We start from the raw sequence: 26958 nt of genomic DNA on the forward strand, positions 1-26958 counted from the left end.
CTTGACTTCAGGTGACCCACCCAGCTCAGCTTCCCAAAGTGCTGGGATTACAGGTGTGAGCCACCACGCCCGGCTGCCATGTTCTTTTCTAATGCAGTAAGAAACTCAGATTTACTTAGTGACAGGTGGTCTTTGATGGGGAAAGCTGGCAGTTGCAGTGAAGAGAGTTCACAGACAACTAAGTTTGGGAAATGCTGACTTCCCACGTTAAGACAAAGTAAATTTGGCATGGTTAGGAACTTCCTTTTGCAGCCCAGAGATTCAGTGGCGCCATCAACATATTAAATTAGGTAATATGGAAGTCCAGGGAGGAAGAAAAAAATAAAGGAGGTGGGTGGTTAAGAACTGTAGAACTTCCTTTCCTGTCTTCCTCCTTACGCATGATGAACACAAGATACAGACAACTATGGGAACATCTGAACTAGTCAATATAATTAATTATTTTATGGTATGTCATGCTGTAATTTATATTACCTCACCCTTACTGATCTTGAGACTGTGCCCTAATATTTTGCACCTTTACTTGGAGGATAAAGTTCTTAGCCTATATACAATGGAAAGCTTCTGTGGCCCTAGCAACAATCTACCTCTAAAAGCCTTCATTCAGCTTTATTTTTAGACAGGGTCTCGCTATATTGCCCAGGCTGGAGTGCACTGGCATGATCTTGGCTCACTGCAGATTTGACCTCCTGGGCTCAAGGGATTCTCCCACCTCAGCCTCTTGAGTAGCTGGGACCACAGGCCACGCCACCACACACAGCTATTTTTTTTTTTTGAGAGACAGGTTTAGCTATGTTGCCCAGAGGGGTCTCGAACTCCTGAGCTCAAGCAATCTGCCTCCCTCAGCCTCCCAAAGTGCTGGGAATACAGGAGTGAGCCACCAAGTCCGGCCTCAAGCTCTAAACTGCAGCAATAATCACTGGTAGTTCCTTTGCACTCAGTTTCCTAACCTTGAAATCCCACCACTCCCGGGCACCCTTGCCAAGATTCGTAACCTTTCAACACAATGTAGGCGGGACTTCCTTTTGGAAAGCCTTCTGCAAGCCTTCCGGGGGTGTGGTTCTGCAACACCCTGTGTATATCTCTATCACAGCACTCAGGCACTGCATTGTATTTATTTGCTTACAGGGCTATCTTTCCCTTTTTTTTTTTTTTTTTCTTCTTCTCCATAGAACCAAAGTCGAGTAAGTTGAGTTTCTTGAGGACAAATTCAGTAACTTGTATATATTTGAATCTCCAAGAGTTGTAGAGTACCAAACTGTGGAGCTCAATGTCAAGATCAGCTAAACTGGAGTGAGGTGGGAGGACAGATGGATGGGTCAGGAAAAAGAATTTTTCTTTTTTTCTCCCAATGTGCTGGATTACAGGTGTGAGCCACCGCGCCCGGCAAGGAAATAAAATTTTTTTCTTTTTTTGAGACAGAGTCTCATTCTGTCGCCCAGGCTGGAGTGCAGTGGCGCAAACTCGGCTCAAAGCAAACTCCGCATGCGGGTTCAAGCAATTCTCCTGCCTCAGCCTCCCGAATAGCTGGAATTACAGGTGACTGCCACCACGCCCGGCTAATTTTTGTTTTTAGTAGAGACGGGGTTTCACCATATTGGCCAGGCTGGTCTCGAACTCCTGACCTTGTGATCCGCCTGCCTCAGCCTCCCAAAGTGCTGAGATTACAGACGTGAGCCAGGCCAGGAAAGATAATTTCTAAGTATGAAATGTTGTAGGTTGGGAGGACCTCAGTAGGTTGGGAGAAGTGCACAGTGGTGAGTTACAGATGGCAATGAGGTCACACAACTATGAAGTCAAGGTTAACAATAACGCATACGGGGAAAACTGACAAGTGGCGCAACAAGGGGTAACGGGTCTCCAGGACGTGGCATTAGGACGTGCTTGTTGAGGGGCAGGTATTTGGAACCAGGCCCCACTTTCGAGTTGTCTTTCCGCAGGAACCAGAGAATGCGGTCGGGAACAGGAAGCAGGAACCGTTAGGGAGATAAGGAAGGTGCTGTTGCCCACATCCATCCTCTACGGCCACAAGGTCAGGGGGGCCAGGCTGCCTCCTCACAGCATCAGCTTTTTCTTCGGCTTCATTTCCCTCTGGAAAGCGCTTTCTCACCGACGCTGCAGAGACCTTAGGGGGCAGCCCCTGCCCTGCTACCCTCCAAGGAGCCACCACTCTAGAGCCTACTCTCCTCTGGACATCCTGTGACTTGGGGGACTACTTGCCTTTCTTCTGAAACACGACCACAGACTATGAGTTAAAAACACTGGGCTTAGCGCGCCCTCAATAACGACGCAGCCGTAGGACGCTACCCTCTCCCAGCCTGCCCGCTGCAGGAAGAGTTCCACTTCCTCCCCCAGAAAACGCGGCCGGAAGGGGCGGACTTTCCGCTTGGACCTGGCGCTTCCGCCGCCATGGCTGCACGTGGGGTTGTTGGTATTTTTTTCCTCTCTGCTGTCCCCCTTGTGTGTCTGGAGCTCCGGCGTGGGATCCCGGATATAGGTAAGTGTTGACTTTTTCCCTTCGACAGTTGCAGCTGGGTAATTTTCACAGGAATGTTGCATAGAATGACCGCTTCTTCGACTGCGTCGCTTCGGAGCGGCTTTGACTACAACTCCCAGACTGCATCGTGCCTGCCTCCCACTTCCGGAGCCGACTTCACTTCGGGGAGCTTTTTCCCTCCAGGTGTGGTGGTTTTGCGTGTAAGAGAGTAGCGACAAAGAGCACAGGGGCAATCATAGACAGTGCTTCTGTATCCTGGTGAGCATTCAAAAGGAAATCAACAGGTTGATAAGATGAAGGCCTTCTGAGAATTTAGGCTGAGAGGTTTTGTTTTGTTTTTAAATTAGAGACAGGGTCTCCCTATGTTGCCCAGACTGGTCTCGAACTCCTGGGTTCAAGAGATCCTCCTGCCTCGGCCTCTCAAAGTGCTGGGATTACAGGCCTGCGCCACTGCGCCTGGCCCTGAGATTTAAATAAGGGGCCACACCCGTGAAAAGCCAGTGGAGGCAGGGAAGGGGTTGGGGAGGGGAGGAGTATTCTAGGCAAAAGATTGTGACGTGTTGGAGGAAAAGGTGAAGGCCATTGTGACTGAATCAAGGAGAGCTGGGAGGAGGAGGAGGAGGAATTGGCTCAGGATAATGACTTTTATTGAACACCTATTATAAGCCAAATACCAGGTGCTGGTTATTATCTCATTTAATCTGCACTGCAGTCAGAGGAGGGTAGGCACTATTATAATCCCCATTTTACAGCTGAGAGACCTGAAATTTGGGGAGATTAAGTGACTTCCCTAAGGCTTTAAAAAGGTCACTCGATTCTGTATGGAGAATACTTTGGACGGAAGCTATGGTGGAAGCAGTGAGGCACGTCAGGCTTTGGAAGTTGACAAGTGGTGATGATGGCCTGGACTAGGACAGTAAAAGAGGAGATGAAGTGTAGACAGATTTGGGATATTGACGAAGTAGGATCAACCAATAGGCTTTGTTTATGGGTTGATGTTTGGGGCAAGGGAAAGGAAGGATTCGAGGACGACTGCCTCATGGGGGATTGAACAAACCTAGGTATTTGGTAGTGCTACTGGTCAAGGGAAAATGGAAAGAAAAACAGTGGAGATGCTGAGAATCATGAGTTGATTTTTGGACATTTCAGTGATCAGTTTACATGTCTGTCTCCCTTTTTAAGGTCAATTCTAAAGTTAGAGACCATAATGAAACTTGGCTTTGTGTACTCCCTCTCTTTCTCCACCTTTTTTCCCTGCTCATGAGGAGTCAGATGCCTAGAAATGTTGCCTGCAATAAGAAATGAAAATAAAATGCTTTTAAAAAAAGATGTACAAAGACTCTCCTGATGCTTCCCACTCACTCAAGCTGTGTTGGAATGTAACAAGACTTTCATCCAAAGGATCACAAATGTTGAATTCACACTCACCATTTCCAAAATTCACCTGTTCCCTTGTCTTTTCAACATCCACCCCTACTCTGCTCATTTATTTTTTTTTTTTTTTTGAGACAAGGTCTTGCTCAGTCACCCAGGCTGCAGTGCAGTGGCACGGTCATGGCTTACTGCAGAGCCTGGACTTCCCAGCTCAGGTGATCCTCCCACCTCAGCCTCCTGAGTAGCTAGGACTACAGGTGCCACACCACCATGCCGAGCTAATTTTTTGTATTTTTTGCAGAGAAGTGGTTTTGCCATGTTGCCCAGACTGGTCTGGAACTCCTAGGCTCAAGCAATCTGCCCACCTTGGCCACCCAGAATGCTGGGATTATAGGTGTGAGCCACCATGCCCAGCCAGAAATATGTTTCTTGAAAGCAGAGACCAAATGGAATTTGTTTTTGTATTCCCAGCACTTACCAGTGTCTAGTTTAATAGAACTAGGGACAAGGGTTCTAGAAATTGCACCTGCGCTTCTGGCAGCATCTTTGTCTAGTTCTTGAAATTTTCATGGAATTAGCTTCTTTCTCAGAATTCTGAATGAATGATTGTTTCCTTTGGATTGTTTTCCCTTTTTAAGTTTTTTTTTGGTTAATATTTTTTTTCCTTTTTTTTTTTTTTTTTGCTACCTTTGGATTCTTGATAGTGAGCTTCCAATAATTATTTGTTAACAGTATTTAAGTCTGTTTTACATATCATACTTTATACCAGCAACAGGGCTGGTTATGCCTATACTAATATTCAGACATATATTGAAAAACTAGCCTTGTCTTTTTTTTTTTTTGAGACGGAGTCTCGCTCTGTCACCCAGGCTGGAGTGCAGTGACACGATCTTGGCTCACTGCAAGGTCTGCCTCCTGGGTTCACGCCATTCTCCTGCCTCAGCCTCCCAAGTAGCTGGGACTACAGACGCCCACCATGATGCCCAGCTAATTTTTTGTATTTTTAGTAGAAACAGGGTTTCACTGTGTTAGCCAGGATGGTCTCGATCTCCTGACTTGGTGATCCACCCGCCTCAGCCTCCCAAAGTGCTGGGATTACAGGCGTGAGCCTCTGTGCCCGGCCTGCGTTGTCTTTTTCTACTGTGTAAAAAAACCTTTGTTGTCAATACATTTTACTTGTACTTAAGCTAAATTTTTTTTTTTTTTTTTTTTTAAAGACGGAGTCTTACCCTGTCACCCAGGCTGGAGTGCAGTGGTGCAATCTCAGCTCACTGCAACTTCCACCTTCAGGGTTCAAGAGATTCTCCTGCCTCAGCCTCCTGAGTAGCTGGGACTACAGGCATGTGCCACCATGACTGGCTAATTTTTTTTGTAGTTGTAGTAGAGACAAGGTTTCACTATGTTGTGCCAGGTTGGTCTCCAACTCCTGATCTTGTGCTCCACCCGCCTCGACCTCCCAAAGTGCTGGGATTACAGGCGTGAGCCACTGTGCCTGGCCTAAGCTAAATATTTTAAGGCCAGTTCCTCACGTTTGTTATGCGTTGAAGTACACTGCTTATGGGGTCTGTAGTTTAAGTACACAAAAAAATCCCAGCACTCTGGGAGGCTGAAGTGGACGAGTCATGAGGTCAAGAGATTGAGACCATCCTGGCCAACATGGTGGAACCCTGTCTCTACTAAAAATACAAAAATTAGCGGAGCATGGTAGCGCACGCCTGTAGTCCCAGCTACTCGGGAGGCTGAGGCAGGAGAATTGCTTAAATCTGGGAGGCGGAGGTTGCAGTGAGCTGAGATCGCACCACCGCACTCCAGCCTGGCAACAGAGTGAGACTCTGTCTCAAAAAAAAAAAAGCAAAAAACAAAACAAAACAAAACAAAAACCTTAAAAATTTTTTTTCTCGAAAGATATACACACAAATAGAGTTCTTTCATATTCCCATGTGATGTTTGCAGATTGCTTGTTAGAACAGCAGTAGTATGAAACATAAATCCCACACCTCAGTGGTTTTTTTTTTTTTTTTCTTGAGACAAGAGTCTTACTCTGTTGCCCAGGCAGGAGTGCAGTGGTGCAATCTCAGCTCACTGCAGTCTCCGCCTCCCAGGTTCAAGCCATTCTCATGCGTCAGCCTCCCAAGTAGCTAGGATTACCAGTGTTCACCACTATGCCTGGCTGATGTTTGTATTTTTAGTAGAGATGGGGTTTCACCATGTTGCCCAGGCTGGTTATGAACTGAGTTCAAGTGATCCACCCACCTCAGCCTTTCAAAGTGCTGGGATTATAGGTGTGAACCAGTGTGCCTTGCCTCAGTGGTTTCTTTTCTTTTTTCTTTTTTTGAGATGGAGTCTCACTTTGTCGCCCAGGCTGGAGTACAGTGGCGAGATCTTGGCTCACTGCAAGCTCCGCCTCCCAGGTTCATGCTATTCTCCTGCCTCAGCCTCCGAGTAGCCGGGTCTACAGGCACCCGCCACAATGCCCAGCTAATTTTTTGTATTTTTTAGTAGAGATGGGGTTTCACAATGTTAGGCAGGATGGCCTCTATCTCTTGACCTCGTGATTCTCCCGCCTCGGCCTCCCAAAGTGCTGGGATTACAGGCTTGAGCCACCGCGCCTGGCCTCAGTGGTTTGTTTACATACCGATACTCTAGACATTAAACTACTTTTGTATTGGCCAGAGATAAAATAAATTAAATTATATATTGTATTGAATAACACCTGAATCAATAGTTAATACTGTCAAGTTGGAAGAGCTGTAATTTTTTTTTTAAGTCATACTTCTTCTCTAAACAACTTTAAATTGGTAGGGTTTTTAAAAGAATAATATTAGGCCAAGTATGGTGGGTCATGCCTGTAATCCCAGCACTTTGGGAGGCCAAGAAGCGGGCATTATTTGGAAAAATATATATATATTATCTGATAGCCCACATCTGTGGTCCCAGCTCCTTGGGAGGCTGACATGGGACCAATGCTTGAGCCCTGGAGGTCATGGCTGCAGTGAGCTGTGATCAACTGCTGCACTCCAGCCTGGGCAAGAGAGTGAGATTCCATCTAAAAAAAAAAAAAAAGGCAAGAATATACATCTGTTTTCAGTTTAAAATAAAACATTTAAGTCTGTATATCTTTTTCTTTTTCTTTTTTTTGAGACAGTTTCAGGCTGGAATGCAATGGCCTGATCTCTGCTCACTGCATCCTCCACCTCCCGGTTCAAGCCATTCTCCTGCCTCAGCCTCCCAAGTGGCTGGGACTACAGGTACCCACCATCATGCCTGGCTAATTTTTATATTTTGGGAGAGATGGGGGTTTCACCATGTTGGCCGGGTTGGTCTTGAAGTCCTGACCTCAGGTGATATGCCTGCCTTGGCCTCCCAAAGTGCTGGGATTACAGGCATGAGCCATCTCGCCCAGCCTATATATATGTTTTTCTAATTCCTTCTTTAAGTTTTAGTTAATTGACTAATTACCAGCCTTGATCACATTGGATTCCTCTGTATCTCTGCCATTTATCTTCTGAGAATTAAAAACACAAAACGAGTAAAAATTCCGAAAGGATGGAAATCATTTTTAACCCAGCTGTGTCTCCTGTCCCTCAACATTTGCCAAATTGTATTATGCAAAGTAGGTAGTAGATTTTTGCTCAAATAATTTTCACTTTGGCTCTTAATATAAGACCAAATACTGGCTGGGTGCGGTGGCTCATGCCTGTAGTCCCAGCACTTTGGGAGGCTGAGGTAGGTGGATCACCACCCACTCCTGGTCAGGAGTTTGAGACCAGCCTATCCAATGTGGTGAAACCCTGTCTCTACTGAAAATACAAAATTAGCCAGGCGTGGTGGTGCATGCCTGTAGTCCGAGCTACCCAGGAGGCTGAGACAGGAGAATAGCTGGAACCCGGGAGGCAGAGGTTGCAGTGAGCCAAGATTGCACCAATGCATTCCAGCCTGGGCAACAGAGTGAGGCTCCATCTCAAAAAAATAAATAAATAAATAAAAAGACCAAATACTATATTTTTACTTTTTCCTCGGCAAGCATGTAAATTGTAATTTTACTTACAAGTGACTAAATGTCAAGAAATACAGAAGCACACAGTTGCACAATTGTGAGAAATAAGGATTTGGTGTTTCAGTGAGAATGTTTATCATAGAACTAGAATTTGAATTTGACTGGATGATTTCTTTTCTTTTCTTTTTTTTTTTTTTTGAGACGGAGTCTCTCTCTGTCGCCCAGGCTGGAGTGCAGTGGTGTGATCTCTGCTCACTGCAGGCTCCACCTCCTGGGTTCATGCCATTTTCCTGCCTCAGCCTCCCAAGTAGCTGGGACTACAGGTACCCGCCACCACTCCCAGCTAATCTTTTGTATTTTTAGTAGAGACAGGGTTTCACCGTGTTAGCCAGGATGGTCTTGATCTCTTGACCTCATGATCTGCCTACCTCAGCTTCCCAAAGTGCTGGGATTACAGGCGTGAGCCACCACACCCGACCAACACGATATTTTCACAATTTTATTTCTAGTTATGTAATTTTCTCTATATGGGAAACTATAACTTATACATTACTGATATTCATATTTTTAGTGTAGCTGATTGCTCTAATTATAACTGTGTAGCTGATTGCTCTAATTATAACTGTATTCCCAAGATAGTGTTTATTCTAGAATTATGCTCTGTACATTTGTTCTGGAAATGACAACCATTATGAGTTTTTTAATGCCCAAAGGAGAACACCGTAAGCCCTCTGTATCTGTGAGTTCCACATCTGAGGATTTAAGCACCTGTGGATTGAGACGATTCAGAAAGGTCTGGGTGTTGTGTTTCACTCCTACAGTCCCAGGACCTTGGGAGGCTGAGGCAAGCAGATTGCCTGAGTTCAGGAGTTCAAGACCAGACTGGACCACATGGCGAGACCCCATCTCTACAAAAAATACAGAAATTAGCTGGGTGTGGTGGTGCATACCTGTAGTCCCAGCTACTTGGCGGGGCTAAGGCAGGAGGATTGTTTGAGCCCCAGGAGGTTGAGGCTGCAGTGAGCCATGTTCTCACCACTGCACTCCAGCAGCCTGGGTGGCAGAGCAAGACCAAGAAGAGCAATACACTGTCTCTTAAAGAAGGAAAGAAAAGAAAATATTCAGGAAAAAAATAGGGTAAGTGGATGTTTGTTTGTCTGTCCCAACCATGTACAGACTTTTTTCCCTGTCCATAAACAGTAAAGTATAGCAACTATTTATAGAGCCTTTACGCTGTATTGGGTAATATATGAGTAATCTATAGATGATTTAGAGTATGTGGGAGCATAGACTATATGTGAACACTATGCCATTTTATATCAGGTACTTGAGCATCCGTGGATTTTGGTATACTCAGGAGTCCTGGAACCAATACCCCATGCATACTAAGGGATGACTATATATGAACAAAATCATAAGACAGTTATATAACTTTTACTATACTTTCCCAGTACAGATACTCTTCTAATGTGTTATAATTTATTAGGAGTATCAAGAAAAATGTTTTGGGTTGGGCGTGTTGGCTCACCCCTATTATCCTAGCTAGCACTTTGGGAGGTCAAGACAGGAGGATCACTTGAGCTCAGGAGTTTGAGACCAGCCTAGTCAACATAGTGAGACCTCGTTTCTTAAAACAAAAAGTTTTGAATTTTAATTTTAGTTTTTTTCCTTTGTCAGGAATCAAGGATTTTCTTTTGCTTTGTGGCCGGATTTTCTTACTGCTTGCTCTTCTTACTTTAATTATTTCTGTGACTACCTCGTGGCTTAACTCATTTAAATCTTCCCAAGTTTATCCGAAGGGTAAGTTTATTATTTATGCTACCCTTTTATGCCATTGTACTCAAATTTCTTTCCTTTATTTATTCTAGAACTTTGCACAGTAAGAACCATTTTACTATTAATTTGTGATGTGTAGTTTCAGGGAGAGTAATCATCACAACTTGAGTCATGATTTTTTTGTGTGTGGTTTTTAAAAATTAGTAGTGATTGCTTTGCATGGACTATAGCCCAACATTTTTATGAGAAATTGTACATTTTTCTTATATATGTGTTTTTAAGCTATATCATTTCTAAGTTGTTATATGGTAAATTCCCTAATTTTAAATTGTGTGTTTGTGTTGCTTAACTGCCATTTGATACTTATAGTTTATGAGCTGTTCTACAGAGTGAATGTATCTATCATTAATTTTTTTTTTTTTTTTGGAGATGGAGACTCGCTCTGTCACCAGCTGGAGTGCAGTGGCACGATCTTGGCTCACTGCAACCTCTGCCTCCTGGGTTCAAGCGATTCTCCTGCCTCAGCCTCCTGAGTAGCTGGGACTACAGGCGTGTACCACCATGCCTAGCTAAATTTTGTATTTTTAGTAGAGATGGGGTTTCACCATGTTTGCCAGGATGGTCTTGATCTCTTGAGCTCGTGATTCGCCCACCTCAGCCTCCCGAAGTTGGGATCACAGGCATGAGACACCGCGCCCTGCCGATCTACCATTAATCTTGAAAGGCTTTTCATCCTAATTTTTTGTTCCATTCTAGCAGTTTTTACTTAGACACCTTTGTCTTTTATATGTAAATGTTTTTAATTTTAGGAAATCATGCTTGTTTTTGGTTTTTAAATTTGAGACAGAGTCTCACTCTGTCACCCAGGCTGGAATGCAGTGACATGATCTTGGCTCACTGCAGCCTCCTCCTCCCAGGCTCAAGTGATCCTCTCGCCTCAGCTTCCCAAGTAGTTGGGACTACAGGTGTGTACCACTGCATCTGGCTAATTTTTGTAGTTTTTGTAGAGGTGGGATTTCGCCATGTTGCCCAGGCTAGTCTCTAGCTCCTGAACTCAAGTGATCCACCTGCTTTAGTCACCCAAAATGCTGGGATAGCAGGCTTGACCCACTTCGTCTAGCCTGTTTCATTTTTGATAAGCAAAAGTTTGTGAGTCCTAGAAGCCTTTTAAAATAGTATTGTACTTAGCCTCAGAACAGGTGAATCTTAAAACCAAAAACTACATATTTTCTATGCTACTAGGAAGAAGCTTGTCATTAGTGAATTTGGTACATTGTGTTTTCACTGTTTATTTAAATGTAAGTAAATAAAAGGAAAGTGACCAGTGTTGAATGTATAGCCCTTTCAAACTAACTATGAATAAAACCATAATCCTAAAAGGTTATACTATTCAACCCAAACATAAATGACAGTGTGATATGTTAGGGTCTCCCAACCATAGACTTCAGATTTTTTTTCTTTTTTTGATACATTATTTGATTGGTTATACTTCAAATGAGATATTTGGGAAGTAAAAAGCACTTTCATGTTTTGATGTCTTAGAAGAAGAAGAAAAGAATGAGAAAAGACAAAAACTTGTGAGAAAAAAACAACAAGAGGCACAAGGAGAGAAGGTAAGCCAGAATTTTTAGAGACTTTATGCGTAGAGAAATGAAAAATCTCTGAGGCAATTAAAATTAAGGTCTGTTGCTTCTGTGTTTGTGCTAAGATTTAAAAAAAAATATATTGAGGTCAAATTCATGTGACATAAACTTGACCATTTTATGTTACTTATTTGTTTTCCAAATGGAGTCTCACTCTGTCACCTAGGCTGAAAAGCAGTTGTGAGATCCTGGCTCACTGCAATCTCCGCCTCCCAGGTTCAAGCGATTCTCCTGCCTCAGCCTCCCAAGTAGCTGGGATTACAGGCATGCACCACCACACCCAGCTAATTTTTGTGTTCTTAGTAGAGATATGGTTTCGCCATATTGGCCAGGCTGGTCTTAAACTCCTGACGTCAGGTGATCCACCTGCCTTGGCCTCCCAAAATGCTAGGATTACAGGCATGAGTCACTGTGCCCAGCCAAAATTGACCAGGCTGTTCAGTGACATTTAGTACATTCACAAGGTTGTACAGCTACCACCTCTGTTCCATCTCCCATGAAGAAAACCATATACTCTTTAAACAGTCACTCCCCACTCTCCCCTCCTCCCATCCTCTGGCAACCACCAATCTGCTTTCTGTTGGTATGAATTTACCTATTGTGGATGAATAATATTCCATTGAATAGATATACCACCGGGTTTTTTTTTTTTTTTTTTTTGAGGCTGGTCCTCTCTCTGTTGCCCAGGCTGGGGTGGAGTGGTACAACCATAGCTCACTGTCACCTCAAATTCCTGGGTTCATGGGATCCTCCTGCCTCAGCTTCCTGGGTAGCTGGAACTATAGCCACACACACACCACCACTTTCAGCTAATTGTTTAAAAATTTTGGGTCAGGCATGGTGGTGCACGCCTGTAATTCCAGCACTTTGGGAGGCTGAGATGGGTGGATCACGAGGTCAAGAGATCAAGACCATCCTGGCCAACATGGTGAAATCCCGTCTCTACTAAAAATACAAAAATCAGCTGGGTGTGGTGGCGTGTGCCGGTAGTCCCAGCTACTAGGGATGCTGAACCAGGAGAGTGACTTGAACCCGGGAGGCAGGGGTTGCAGTGAGCCAAGATTGTGACACTGCACTCCAGCCTGGCAACAGAGTCAGACACCGTTCAAAAAAAAAATTTTTTTGACCAGGCTTGGTGTTTTCTGCCTGTAATCCCAGCACTTTGGCAGGCAGAGGCGGGTGGATCATTTGAGGTGAGGAGTTTGAGACCAGCCTGGCCAACATGATGAAACCCCATCTCTGCTAAAAATACAATAATTAGCTGGGCATGGTGATGGGCACTTGTAGTCCCAGCTACTTGGGAGACTGAGGCTGGAGAATCACTTGAACCCAGGAGCCGGAGGTTGCAGTGAGTAGAGTCTGCACCACTGCACTCCATCCTGGGCAATAGAGTGAGACTCTGTCTCAAAACAAAAACAAAACAAAAACGAAGGATGTTGGCTTCCCTCTCCAGATTTAAGACCTGAAATTCTGAAGATGACACTTGGTTTCCCATTTGTGACAAATCCTTGGAATTACCATACTGGCATTCAATTTGAATCAGGACATGGGATTGTTCCCAGCATGAAAACCACAACCTGGTTGATAGTTTCATAATCAGGCAGGTCAAAAACCAATGTCTGTCCAGCTTGCTGTCTACCTGTCGGCACGAGCCTGCCCGCAACCAAGCAGCCAAACAGGGTGGCAGTGGCTCTGTTCAGCCAGCAGGGCTCTTACTTGGTTCTTATTTACAACATTATGGAGAGCGTACATTTTAAGGAACATTAATGTATAGTAACAACGCCTAATTTGTTGTTTTGAACAGGCCAGCAGATACATAGAGAATGTTTTAAAACCTCACCGGGAAATGAAATTGAGAAAACTGGAGGAGCGCTTTTATCAAATGACGGGTGAAGCCTGGAAATTAAGCAGTGGTCACAAACTTGGGGTTGGAAAATATTCTCATTTTATATTTTGAATCCTCTTACTGTGTTTCCTATTACATGATTGATTTGTAATTGAAACTGATGTTAGTCTGTTTTTAGATTTTATTGATAATGATTATATATCAGTTTTCATTCAGCATACTTGTTTATCGCATGGTTAAGGGGTTGGTCTTTGTTTTTAAAAGACGGGGTCTCTCTCTGTTGCCCAGGCTGGGGTGCAGTGGCACGATCGTAGCTCACTGCAGCCTCAAACTCCAGGGCTCAAAGGACCCTCCTGCCTCAGCTGCTTAAGTTGCTAGGACTACAGGTGCACCCTAACATGGGCTGCACCTGGCTGGTGAAGTGTTTTTTGGTGCCTAAAGAGCATATAACTTGGTTCCTTAAAAATCTGTTGTGGTGGCTCACGCCTGTAATCCCAGCAATTTGGGAGGATGAGGCAGGCAGATTGCTTGAGACCAGGAGTTTGAGACCAGCCTGGGCCACATAGGAAGACCCTGTCTCTAAAAAAAAAAAAAAAAAAATTAAAAATTAGCCAGACGTGATAGTGTGTGGCTGTAGTTTCAGCTACTTGGGAGGTTGAAGCAGGAGGATCACTTGAGCCCAGGAGGTCAAAAGGCTGCAGTGAGCTGTGACCACCACTGCACTCCAGCCTGAGAGACAGAGCAAGACCCTTTCTCCAAAAAACAAACAAACAAACAAACAAAAACTGTGACATAAGATACTCTTTAAAACTGTTGAATAAATTGCTGTTGTCTTATATGAGGGCAAGAACATTCTGATCTTTCCTCAAGTCAAGATCTCCAAGGTATTAAGCTCATATTATATATGTTATTATATATTATATATTCTGATTTTTAAGTTAAGTTAAACTTTGGTTATGCTTTCCTTCAGCACTGAATATGAATTTTGTCAGTTTTACAGAAGTTTACAATTTTAAGTTTTCTTTTTTTTTTTTTTTTTGAGGCGGAGTCTCGCTCTGTTGCCCAAGCTGGAGTGCAGTGGTGCCATCTCAGCTCACTGCAACCTCTGCCTCTCAGGTTCAAGGGATTCTTCTGCCTCAGCTAATTTTTGTTTTTAAGACAGAGTCTCACTCGATCACCCAGGCTAGAGTGCAGTGGCGTGATGTCGGCTCACTGCAACCTCCGCCTCCTAGGCTCAAGCGATTTTCCTGCCTCAGTCTCCCGAGTAGCTGGGATTACAGGTGCCTGCCACCATGCCTGGCTAATTTTTGTATTTTTTTTAGTAGAGGTGGGGTTTCACCATGTTGACCAGGCTGGTCTCGAACTCCTCACCTCCAGTGATCTGCCCACCTCGGTGTGCTGAAATTCTGGGATTACAGGTATGAGCCACCGCACCCGGGCAATTTCTGTATTCTTTTAGTAGAGATGGCGTTTCACTGTGTTAGCCAGGCTGGTCTTGAACTCCTGACTTCAGGTGATCTGCCCTCCTCAGTCTCTCAAAGTGCTGGGATTACAGGTGTGAGCCACAGCACCCTGCTCAAGCCTCATGTTTTCTTGTTGATGGAGATAATGCTTTAATTTTTTGGGTCTCATAATGGCTTGCTGATATTTTTCTACTGACATGCCATCAGGGTAAAAAAAAAAGAAAAAGGAAAAACAATTGTGAATGTAATAAAGTTGATAGAAAACATGTCTTTAGAAACTGTCTGTTGTGTTTGACCAGGGTGATGAAGGTACAAGTCAGACATCTTTTGAAACATCAAACAGAGAAGCAGCAAAGAGCCAGAACTTGCCTAAACCTGTAACTGAATTTCCATCTCCTGCTGAACAGCCCACATGCAAGGAGGTAAAGTACTTCATGTCTGTCATTGAATTGTGTTTGTGTGCCGTAGGAGTATCACCTCTGGGTGAGGTGGTGTACTGGGTGAAGATCAGGACTGGCCTTTTATCCAGATGGTGTCTCCCCACTACCTTACAAAGCGATCACCTTTATTAAGAATAGACTGGGCGCCGTGGCTGACACCTGTAATCCCAACACTTTGGGAGGTTGAGGCCAGGAGTTTGAGCCCAGCCTGGCCAACATGGTGAAACCCCATTTCTATTTTAAAAAACACACAAAAAAAGACTTTTCCTTGTTCAATATTAATATTAATGCTCTGAATCCAACTTGGAAGCAATAAAGACAAATGATAATAGGTTTAGAAAATACTCAATTATTGACTGGACATAGTGGCTTAGGCCTGTAATCCCAGCACTTTGGGATGCCAAGGCAGGCAGATCACCTGAGGTCAGGAGTTCAAGACCAACCTGGTCAACATGGTAAAACCCCATCTCTACTAAAAATACAAAAATATTAGCTGGGTGTGGTGGCAGGCACCTGTAGTCCCGGCTACTGAGGAGGCTGAGACAGGAGAATTGCTTGAACCTGGGAGGTGGAGGTTGCAGTGAGCCAAGATTGCACCATTGCACTCCAGCCTGGATGACAATAGTGAAACTCTGTCTCAAAAAAAAAAAAAAAAAAAAAAAAGGGCTGGGCGTGGTGGCTCATGCCTGTAATCCCAGCAGTTTGGGAGGCCGAGGTGGGTGGATCACGAGGTCACGAGTTCAAGACCAGCCTGGCCAAGATGGTAAAACCCCATCTCTACTAAAAATACAAAAATTAGTGGCAGGCACCTGTAATCCCAGCTACTTGGGAGGCTGAAGCAGGATACTCTCTTGAACCCGGGGGAGGGGAGGTTGCAGTGAGCCGAGATCACGCCACTGCACTCCAGCCTGGGCAATAGAGTGAGACTGTGTCTCAGGAAAAAAAAATACTCAATTCTTTTTTTTTTTTTTTTTTTTGAGACGGAGTCTCACTGTGTCGCCCAGGCTGCAGTGCAGTGGCGAGATCTCAGCTCACTGCAAGCTCCGCCTCCTGGGTTCACACCATTCTCCTGCCTTGGCCTCCCAAGTAGCTGGGACTACAGGCACCTGCCACTGCACCAGGCTAATTTTTTTGTATTTTTAGTAGAGACGGGGTTTCACTGTGTTAGCCAGGATGGTCTCCATCTTCTGACCTCGTGATCCTCCCGCCTTGGCCTCCCAAAATGCTGGGATTACAGGTGTGAGCCATTGTGCCCGGCCAAAAATACTTAATTCTTTTTAAGGAATTTGATGATGTAAAAATGAAAAATATAATGCTTACGAAGGGAAGCATTCCTATTGACTTAAGACATTATCAAGCCCTGTCTTGTGAGTGGCTAATAGCTGTCATTAACATGAGTGTATAATTTTCCTTATCGGCCCTTCTAGGGAATAGATTAGCAATCAATCACTTTGGATTAGTGCCCAGGTTTATTATACATGTTTTTCATTCAAATCTTCAATCCCTAACGTAATTCCGATTGGAGCTGGAAAAGATTGGAAATAAGAAATCTGTTTTTACCGGCCCTTAGGGAAAGATGGGAGGCTGTCTATTCCCTGAAAATAGTTTCTAAGATACTGTTTCTCAATCTGAGATTTCCTGGTCCCATAGTGGAGATTAAGCAGAGGAATCAGATTATTGAACTATCACTGACATTTGAAAAAGGTCAATATGAACTAAACGGACTGATTAAAAACTCATGTTTGTGTTTTGTTAATAACACTATCTTATTGCTGATGGCAGATTTTACTTGACAGTCACATATGCTTTTGATACCAAAGGAAAACAAATGAGTTATTTAGTAAATGCAAGTAAGGTTAGATTACATGTTATAAAATATATTCTGTGGTATTAATCAATAAAGAGAGTTCCTGGAGATGAAGCCATTGGTAACAAATGTTTTAATGAAAGAAAATGGTCAAAATATCTGCATTATTTTATTTTTATTTTTTTGAGACAGAGCCTCACTCTGTCACCCAGGCTGGAGTGCAGTGGTGCAGTCATGGCTCACTGCAGTCTCTGCCTCCTGGATTCAAGAGATTCTCGTGCCTCAACCTCCTAAGTAGCTAGGATTACAGGCGTGTGCCACCATGCCTGGCTAATTTTTGTATTTTTAGTAGAGGTGGGGTATCACCATGTTGACCAGGCTGGTCTTGAACTCCCAACCTCAGGTGATCTGCCTGCCTCAACCCCCGAAAGTGCTGGAATTACAGGCATGAGCCACCACACCCAACCCAATATCTGGATTCTTAATAGATTAATGGAAATAGGGAAACATGAGTAAATGACAGAAGCAACCAAAGTAAATGGTTTCTGGAAGTCACTAGGGAGTGTGAGTGACGGTAAGTTCATATTTATGTTAAAATTTGTATATGGGCTGGGCGCGGTGGCTCACATCTGTAATCCCAGCACTTTGGGAGACTGAGGCGGGTGGATCACACGGTTAGGAGATGAAGACCATCCTCGCTAACTCGGTGAAACCCCGTCTCTACTAAAAAATACAAAGAATAAGCCAGGCATGGTGTGGGGCACCTGTAGTCCCAGCTACTTGGGAGGCTGAGACAGGAGAATAGTGTGAACCCGGGAGGTGGAGCTTGCAGTGAGCTGAGTTCACGCCACTGCACTCCAGCCTGGGCGACAGGACGAGACTCCGTCTCAGAAAAAAAATAAGTAAATAAAATAAAATGTGTGTATGTTTGAAGCAAAATAACTTTGGGGTCTAATTTTTTTTTTTTTTTTTAAAGACGGAGGCTTGCTCTGTCACCCAGGCTGGAATGCAGTGGCACAACCTCAACTCATTGCAACCTCTGCTTCCTGGGTTCCAAGTGATTTTCCTGCCTCATCCTCCTGAGTAGCTGGGATTATGGGCACCTGCCATCATGCCTGGATAATTTCTGTATTTTTGTAGAGATGGGGTTTCACCATGTTAGCTACACTGATCATGAACTCTTGACCTCAAGTGATCCACCTGCCTCAGCCTCCCAATGTGTTGGGATTACAGGCGTGAGCCATTGCGCCTGGCTGATTCATGTTAATATTTATCCTGTTTTTATGTAAATGTATGTGTATATGCATACACATCTTTTTTTTTTTTTTTTTAAAGTGACAAAGTCTTGCTTTGTTGCAATGGTTAGCCTTGAACTTCTGAGCTCAAGTGATCCTTCTGCCTCAGCCTCCTGAGTTGCTGGGATTCCAGACACAAGCCACTGTATCTGGCTTTTTTAAAAAAATAGTACATTTTTATATATTAGTAATATTTTAGAACATAATAGAAGCAAAATCCTTTAAATATGTATAGCTTGGGAGCTATTATCTCAAATCCTATTTTTATGATTAATTTTAGCACACTTGCCCAAAAATGTTTATTAATTGAGCTATTTGCATTATAAACTTTTTATAGATGTGTAAAGATTTAAGTAAGCTTAGATGTGTGTCTAAACCCTGTATTGAGAGGAACTCTTCTCGTTGACACTTTTGTTTGCTTCTTGAAAATGTTTACATTCCTCTTACCAATACTTTTCTTTAGATTCCTGATTTACCTGAAGAACCTTCTCAAACAGCAGAAGTAAGTCTGTTATTCTCTTTGAAAAGTAAACTTATTTTCTATTTTCTTTGCTTAACATCCATTAAATATGTCTTATCTAAGCTTAGGTTTAGAAAGATATGATAGCGTAAGTGTTCACGTGATTATACTGTAACTAGGTCTTTTTTAGAACAGAGACAGGGTCTCACTATGTTGCCTAGGCTGGCCTTGAACTCCTGGGCTCAAGTGATCCACCTGCCTCAGCCTCCTAGTTAGTGGATCTTATTTAGAATGCAGTGTAGTATCAAATTCCTCAGTATGAGTCCTATTTTGCAAGCCTGCTGTGTGCTGAGTTGTCTTTTTTTTGAGATGAAGTCTCGCTCTTGTCTCCCAGGCTGGAGTGCAATGACATGATCTCAATTCACTGCAACCTCCGCTTCCCGAGTTCAAGCGATTCTCCTGCCTCAGCCTCCCAAGTAGCTACCACCACACCGGGCTAGTTTTTGTATTTTTAGTAGAGACGGGGTTTTACCAATTTGGCCAGGCTGGCCTGGAACTCCTGACCTCAGGTGATCTGCCTGTCTTGACCTCCCAAAGTGGTGGGATTACACCCACCCACTGCCTCAGGCATAGGATACACGTGGGCCTTTCCAGAACTTTAGGTCAGATAATGCATGGCTTACTAAAACAGAATCAAAATAGGCATATGTCCCAGCACTTTGGGAGGCCAAGAGGGAAGGATTACTTCAGCTTAGGAATTCAAGACCAGCCTGGGCAACATAGTGAGACCCTGTCACTACAAAAAGGAAAAAAAACTAGGCAAATTACTTCAAATTGCAGTTCTCCTTTTCAAAGGAGAAAATGAAGAGGGCAACTATGTTGTAGATGTTTTAATTTAGGACTGGTTTGCTGTTGGGGGCTGGCCTAGGACTGATCCCCAGCTGTGTCAAGCTGCCTTCTTCCCAGTTGCTGAGTCATAGTCCGTGGTGCCTTCCTGTCACTGGCCACCCTATTTATAGACACTTCCTCATGTATGGGGAGCACATACCTGTCTTGAAAGCCATTAAGTCATTTGGGCAATAAATCCAGGAGAACCCACTTCTTGGGGCTCGGCAACAGCTATACTCCTTGGAAACCTTTTTTTTTTTTTTTTTTTTTTTTTTTTTTAGGCTTTTGCTCTGTCTCCTAGGCTGGAGTGCCGTGGCACGATCATAGCGCATTGCATTTTCAACCTCTCAGGCTCAGGTGATCCTCCTACCTTAGCGTCCCAAGTAACTAGGACTGCAGGCACATGCCACCAGGCCTGGCTAATTTTTAAATTAAAAAAATTTTTTTAGTAAAGATTGGGTCTCACTGTGTTGCTCAGGCTGGTCCGACTCCTGGTCTCACGTGATCCTCCCACCTTGGCCTCCCCAGGTGGTGGGATTATAGATGTGAGTCACTGTGCCTGATGGGAAAGCTTTTTTTTGAGACCAAGTCTCACCGTGTTGCTCAAGCTGGAGTGCAATGGCACGATCTCGGCTCACTGAAACCTCTGCTTCCCGGGTTCAAGCCATTCTCCTGCCTCAGCCTCCTGAGTAGCTAGGACCACAGGTGTGTGCCACAATGCCTGGCTAATATTTGTATTTTTAGGAGAAATGGGGTTTCACCATGTTGGCCAGGCTGGTCTCGAACTCCTGACCTCAAGTGATCTGCCCACCTTGGCCTCCCAAAGTGCTGGGATTACAGCCTGAGCCACTGCACCTGGCCTGTTGGAAATATTTTCTAACATAGCTTTCCTGAGAGGGAGGGGTGCTGCTCTAAAACTACCACTTACGCATAATATGATACCCACATAACTCCCAGCACAGTTAATGATCATGTTAGTCATAAAGGGTTTCTTGACAGTTGAAAAATAAACACTAATTTGTCATCTTCTAATTTTATAATGTCTTTTTTTTAAAAAAACAGTCTTGCTCTGTCATCCACGCTGGGGTGTAGGGGCGTGATCACAGCTCGCTGCTGTCTCAGATTCCCTGGGCTCAGGCAATTCTCCCACTTCAACCTCCCAAGTAGCTGGGACTAGAGGCGTGCACCACCACGTCTAGCTAATTTTTCTATTTTTTGTCGGGGGGTGTGTCTCAAACTCCTGGCCTCAAGTGGTCCGCCTGTCTCAGCCTCCCAAAGTCCTGGGATTATAGGTGTGAGCTACCACCATGCCCTACCTATGTCTTAATAATTAGCAAAGCAGCATCTAAGTCCTTTTTAGCTGCTTAGCTGTTTCATAGAATGAAAGGAATTGCAAAGAGCAATGGATCGGAGTTCTTATGTGAATCTTTCTTCCTCAGGTAGTTACTGTTGCTCTCCGATGTCCCAGTGGGAATGTCCTGAGGAGAAGGTTTTTGAAGTCCTGCAGCTCACAGGTAAGTGAAGGAATTCGCGTTTTGAGAAATATCTTTGTTGAATTTGGCAGTAGTTTATTCACATGCCGTTGGGAAGGTATGATCACACTGTCATCCTGCACCTCCCATCAGGTATGGATAAAGGACATTTCCAGGTACTCCACGTTGCAGAAATTTGGCTAACTAGGCATGCATGCTGGATGTCTCTGAATTGTGATCTCTGCATTCACATTTTACTCATTCTTTCCCTTTGGTGTATTTTTCCTTTGTTGTTTGCTTTCATTACATTTTCATAATTTGATGGGCAAGATGCTTTTAAATCCTTAGGAAGTAGCCACTATTAACTTTAGACTTTTTTTCTTTTAAAAACAGTACTGTGGGCTGGGTGCAGTGGCTCACGTCTATAATCCCAACACTTTGGGAGGCCAAGGCGGGCAGATCACTTGAGGTCAGGAGTTCCAGACCAGCCTGGCCTACATGGTGAAACCCCATCTCTACTAAAAATATGAAAATTAGCCGGGCATGGTGGCGGACACCTGTAATCCCCGCTACTTGGGAGGCTGAGGCAGGAGAATCACTCGAACCTGGGAGGCAGAGGTTTCAATGAGCCAAGATCGTGCCACCGCACTCCAGCCTGGGTGACAGAGCAAAATTCTGCTCAAAAATAATAAATAATAAAAAACAATACTGTGGTTGTTAGTGATAATTTGGCAAATGTGGAAAAGTAGAGTGAAAAAAATTTGATCTGTAGTCTCATGCCAAAACCAGTTACTAACATTTTGGTATATTTCCATCTCTAATTACATTTAAACATAAAATTATGTGTGCATTAAAAATATATGTAAATAATTTTCTCTCCTGTTTGTTGTATTTAATCTTCAATGACAAGAATGCTATAAACTGTAATGGAAAATACTGGATTTGACTACATAAAAAATCCAGCCAAGTGCAGTGGCTCACGCCTGTAATCCCAGCACTTTGGGAGGCCAAGGCGGGTGGATCATGAGGTCAGGAGATGAAGACCATCCTAACATGGTAAAACCCCGTCTCTACTAAAAATACAAAAAAATTAGCCGGGTGTGGTGGTGGGCACCTGTAGTCCCAGCTACTCGGGAGGCTGAGTCAGGAGAATGGTGTGAACCCGGGAGACAGAGCTTGCAGTGAGCCGAGATCACTCAAAAAAAAAAAAAAAAATTAAAAATTCCGTAAAGAAACTATTCATAAAGTTTAGATTTTTTTTTTTTTTGGAGACAGAATCTTGCCCTGTCACCCAGGCTGGAATGGAGTGGTGCGATCACAGCTCACTGCAACCTCCATCTCCCGGCCTCAAGCAATTCTTGTGCCTCAGCCTCATAAGTAGCTGGGACCAGAGGCACGTACCACCGTTCCTGGCTAATTTTTGTATTTTTAGTAGAGACAGGGTTTTGCCATGTTGGCCAGGCTGGTCTCAAACTCCTGGGCTCAAGTGATCCACCCACCTTGGCCTCCCCAAGTGTTGGGATTATAGGTGTGAGCCACCACAACCAGCTCATTTTACTATTTATGTGTGACAGTCATTTTTTTATAAGGAACTTAAATCAAGGAAAAGATAAACACCTCAGTAGACTGACAGGGAAAGAAACACATGAATATCACATTTCCTAAAGAAGACTCAGTGACAGATATATATATGAAAAAAATGTTTGGCCTCACATAGAATCAATGAAGTACACATAAAATGAAACCGTATTTTCTACCTAACTAGACTGTCAAAGATTAAAAAGAAATAGTACCCAGATTGGAAAATAGGGATTCTTAAAACTTTAATAGTTTTTTGGCCAGGTACTGTGGTTCACACCTGTAATCCCAACACTTTGGGAGGCTTAGGCAAGCAGATCACGAGGTCAAGAGATTGAGACCATCCTGGCCAACATGGTGAAACCTTGTTTCTACTAAAAATACACAAATTAGCCGGGCATGGTGGTGGGCGCCTGTAGTCCCAGCTACTCGGGAGGCTGAGGCAGGAAAATCGCTTGAACCCGGGAGGCGGAGGTTGCAGTGACCCAAGATTGTGCCACTGCACTCCAGTCTGGGAGACAGAGCAAGACTGTCTCAAAAAACAACAAAACAGAAAACCTTTAATATTTTTTATTTTTTATTTTAAAAATAGAACAGGGTCTCACTATGCTGACCAGGTCAATCTTGAACTCCTGGACTCAAACGATTCTCCTGCCTTGTCCTTCCAAAGTGCTGGGATTACAGGTGTGAGCCACTGTATCTGGCCATCATAACTTGTTAATGTGAATGTAAATAGGATCAGTGTTCCTGACAGATAATTTACAATTGTTTTTATTTATTTTTGTGAGATTGGTTCTCACTCTGTCACCAAAGCTGAAGCACAGTGGTACAGTCACAGCTCACTGAAACCTTGACCTTCCCGGGCTCAGGTGATCCTTGCACCTCAGCCTCCTGAGTAGCTGGGATTATAGGCACGCACCACCGAGCCTGGCTAATTTTTGTATTTTTTGTAGAGACTGGGTTTCGCCATGTTACCCTGGCTGGTCTCAAACTTCTGTGCCATTATATGTTTGGAAAAAAATGTATACATACATATGTGTGTGTGTGTGTGTGTGTGTATATAGTTTTGAGACAGTCTTGCTGTGTCACCCAGGCTGGAGTGCAGTGGCGGGATCTCGGCTCACTGCAACCTCCGCCTCGTGGGTTCAAATTATTCTCCCTCCCCAGCCTCCTGAGAGCCTGGGATTACAGGTGCCTGCCACCATGCCTGGCTAATTTTTGGCTCAGCGCAGTGGCTTATGGCCGTAATCCCAGCGCTTCGGGAGGCGCAGGCAGGCAGATCACTTGAGGTCAGGAGTTCAAGACCAGTCTGGCCAACATGGTGGAACCCCATCTCTACCAAAAATACAAAAATTAGTGGGGCATGGTGCCAGGCGCCTGTATAATCCAAGCTACTCTGGAGGCTGAGGCAGGAGAATCGCTTACACCCAGGAGGTGGAGGTTTCAGTGAGCCGAGATCATGCCATTGTACTCCAGCCTGGGTGACAGAGCAAGACTCCTATGTCAAAAAAAAAAAAAAAAAAAGAATATTCCTATCTCAAAACTCATGGCAAGCTATTTTCCTTTAAGCTCTAGAAAGTTTCTTTGAAAGGTATGAAAATTCTGTCCCATGACTCCTAGGGATATGATTTTACATTGACAAAATTATAAAATGTTATGGTGGTCTAAAGGGACACGGTGTGTAAAGTATTTGATAATGACTAAGCCAAGCTTTTTATCTTCTAGGTCTTACTTGACTGGATGATGAGAATTGGGTACCACACATCTCTATACAGCCTTTCTACTTCCTTTCCCAGACAGCCTCTGGCAGTGGAGGGGGGCCAGTCGCTGGAGGACATAGGAATAACTGTGGACACTGTGCTCATCCTGGAAGAGAAGGAGCAGACCAACTAGGAAAGAAGTTTGAGACCAGCCTGGGTAACATGGCGAAACCCAGTCTCTACATGCTCCCTGTTCTGCTTGAAGTCAGCTATGCCATGACCTCCTGACACAATAAAGGCTTCACGATAAAACCACACCATACCTCGATTGAGCTCATGGCAGTAAACATTGAACACTGATATCCATGGGAATAGGATTAGAAAAGGATTGCTTTCTGCATATAATAATCTGTGGACTGTGCCATTTTACAATGTACCAAATGTGAACGAGGTAAAAATGTATGCAGTAAGGCACTCCGTAATTGGTATTTTTTTACCAGCTGACATTATTTCTCAGTGTTAGAAAACAAACCCATAGAACTTTGCTTTCTGCCTCTTCAATCCGTTTTACCACACAGTATTTCATGATTCAGTCAAATTCTTCAAAGTCTTATAAGCAGGAATGTTTATTCTGCTGTATTTCTGTGAAATTAAAAACTTGGAAGAAGCTTCAAAGCTCTTGGAGGCTTTAAATTTCTTTCTGATGGGTATATATTAGTTTACTTAACTAATGTTTGCAATTTATATAATTTTGACTTGTATTAAATGTTACATCTACAAAGTTCCAAATGAATCAGTATTTTTAAAAATAAAACTATGAAAGCATTAAAATATAGGTGAATTTTAAAAAATGTATCTGATATTTCCCTCTCCTGCTTATAAGCTTATAATGATAGAGTCATGCACTGTTCAGACTCCAAGTGTGGTTATAAAAGGCTTTTAACTTTGTTCTACTCACTCCTTTTTTCTTTTCTCATGCTCTGTTTTAAAAGTCTGCTCAGGCCTGGTGTGGTGGCTCACGCCTATAATCCTAGCACTTTGAGAGACTGAGGCGGGCGGATCATGAGGTCCAGAGATCGAGACCAGGCTGGACACAGTGGCTCATGCCCATTATCCCAGCACTATGGGAGGCCAAGGCGGGTGCATCACGAGGTCAGGAGTTCAACACCAGCCTGGCCAAGATGGTGAAACCCCTTCTCTACTAAAAATACAAAATTTAGCCAGGTGCAGTGGTAGGTGCCTATAATTCCCAACTACTTGGGAGGCTGAGGCAGGAGAATCGCTTGAATCTGGCCAGGAGATGTTTCAGTGAGCTTAGATCATGGCACTGCACTCCAGACTGGGTGACAGAGTGAGACAGTGTCTCAAAAAAAAGAAAGTTGAAGACCAGCCTGACCAACATGGTAAAACCCCATCTCTACTAAACATACAAAAATTGACCGGGCGTGGTGGCCTACGCCTATAATCCCAGCACTTTGGGAGGCCAAGGTGGGCGGATCACGAGGTCAGGAGATGGAGACCATCCTGGCTAACACGGGTGAAACCCCATCTCTACTAAAAATACAAAAAATTAGCTTAGTGTGGTGGCGGACGCCTGTAGTACCAGCTACTCAGGAGGCTGAGGCAGGAGAATTGCTTGAACCCAGGAGGCGGAGGCTGCAGTGAGCTGAGATCATGCCACTACACTCCAGTCTGGGCGACAGAGCAAGACTCCGTCTCAAAAAAAAAGAAAAGAAATTAGCTGGGAGTGGTGGTGTGCACCTGTAATCCCAGCTACTCAGGATGCTGAGGCAGGAGAATCGCTTAAACCCAGGAGGCAGAGGTTGCATTGAGCCTAGATCTCGCCACTGCACTCCAGCTTCGTGCCAAAGCAAGACTCCATGTAAAAAAAAAGCTCATCTGGCTCTTGGGCATTCCTTTTATCCCCTTCTGTAGAATTTGGCACACTGTATTATAGCTGTGTTTTGTTTTCTCAAATAGGCACTTCCTCAAAGGCAAGGACTGTGTTTTTTTGCCCTCAGAAGTACCTACTGTATGTTAGATAATTAATACTTCTTTGAAAATAAATAGTAAGTTGTCTCAACCTTAAATTTGGGGTGGGAGGGCAGGTTGGTTCTAAAATATCTCACATTGAAAAAAATGAGGCCAGGCGCAGTGGCTCATGCCTATAATCCCAGCACTTTGGGAGGGCAAGATGGGCATGTTGCTTGAGCCCAGGAGTTCAAGACCAGCCTGGGCAACATGGTGAAACCCCGTCTCTACAAAGAATACAAAATACAAAAATTACAGAATACAAAAATTAGCCAGGCATGGTGGCATGTGCCTGTAGTCCCACCTACTAGGGAGGCTGAGGTGGGAGGATCACTTGAGTCTCCAAAAAAAAAGAAAGTGGTAATACATCACTTCTGAGATTCGGTTATAATAGACCATGGCTGTCCTGGTGGTCTCTCTTGGGTCCCTCCCTCTGGGGGAAGGAGTCCTGTTGTGAGTGACCCCATGGAGCGGTCCACACAGCAAGGACAGCAAGGAACTGAAGCTTCCTGCCCACAGCAATGAGCGAAAGCTTAGAGGTGGCCCTCAGGTCCCAGCCAAGTCTTCAGAGCTGGCCGCTCTGGCCAACCCCTTGAGTATAACTGCACGCAAGCCTCAAGCTGGAACCACCGGGCTAGGATGCTCCCAGATTCTGAGCTCTGAGGATTTGTGAGGCAGCTAAGTTTTGAGT

The 26958-nt window shown here is 44.1% G+C and overlaps 1 protein-coding gene across 2 annotated transcripts; it reads left to right on the plus strand.

Annotated features, from left to right (window-relative positions):
* The first annotated feature begins 1878 nt into the window (after nucleotides 1–1878).
* UBXN8 (UBX domain protein 8) lies at nucleotides 1879–25081 on the plus strand. 2 transcript variants are annotated; one of them, XM_023214611.2, is made up of 9 exons: nucleotides 2398–2427; nucleotides 2526–2680; nucleotides 9546–9668; nucleotides 11187–11257; nucleotides 13092–13214; nucleotides 14896–15018; nucleotides 18602–18640; nucleotides 20926–21000; nucleotides 24262–25081. In XM_023214611.2, exons 2-9 carry the CDS (start codon nucleotides 2551–2553, stop codon nucleotides 24427–24429), a joined length of 852 nt encoding a protein of 283 aa, XP_023070379.2. In that variant the 5' UTR covers nucleotides 2398–2427; nucleotides 2526–2550; the 3' UTR covers nucleotides 24430–25081. The 2 variants fall into 2 exon arrangements, with proteins under 2 accessions (XP_023070381.2, XP_023070379.2); XM_023214613.3 differs by lacking the exon at nucleotides 2526–2680 and having other exon boundaries at nucleotides 1879–2497.
* The last annotated feature ends 1877 nt before the right edge of the window (nucleotides 25082–26958 follow it).

Source organism: Piliocolobus tephrosceles, chromosome 7 (assembly GCF_002776525.5).
Source record: "Piliocolobus tephrosceles isolate RC106 chromosome 7, ASM277652v3, whole genome shotgun sequence".
Taxonomy (NCBI): domain Eukaryota; kingdom Metazoa; phylum Chordata; class Mammalia; order Primates; family Cercopithecidae; genus Piliocolobus; species Piliocolobus tephrosceles.

Excerpts from the sequence above, each read along its gene's own strand:
- UBXN8 (XM_023214611.2), top strand. The coding sequence starts at position 2,551 with ATGTTGCATAGAATGACCGCTTCTTCGACTGCGTCGCTTCGGAGCGGC. Across the intron at positions 9,669-11,186 it reads TTCCCAAGTTTATCCGAAGG|AAGAAGAAGAAAAGAATGAG; the intron begins GTAAGTTTATTA and ends TTGATGTCTTAG. Across the intron at positions 15,019-18,601 it reads AACAGCCCACATGCAAGGAG|ATTCCTGATTTACCTGAAGA; the intron begins GTAAAGTACTTC and ends ACTTTTCTTTAG.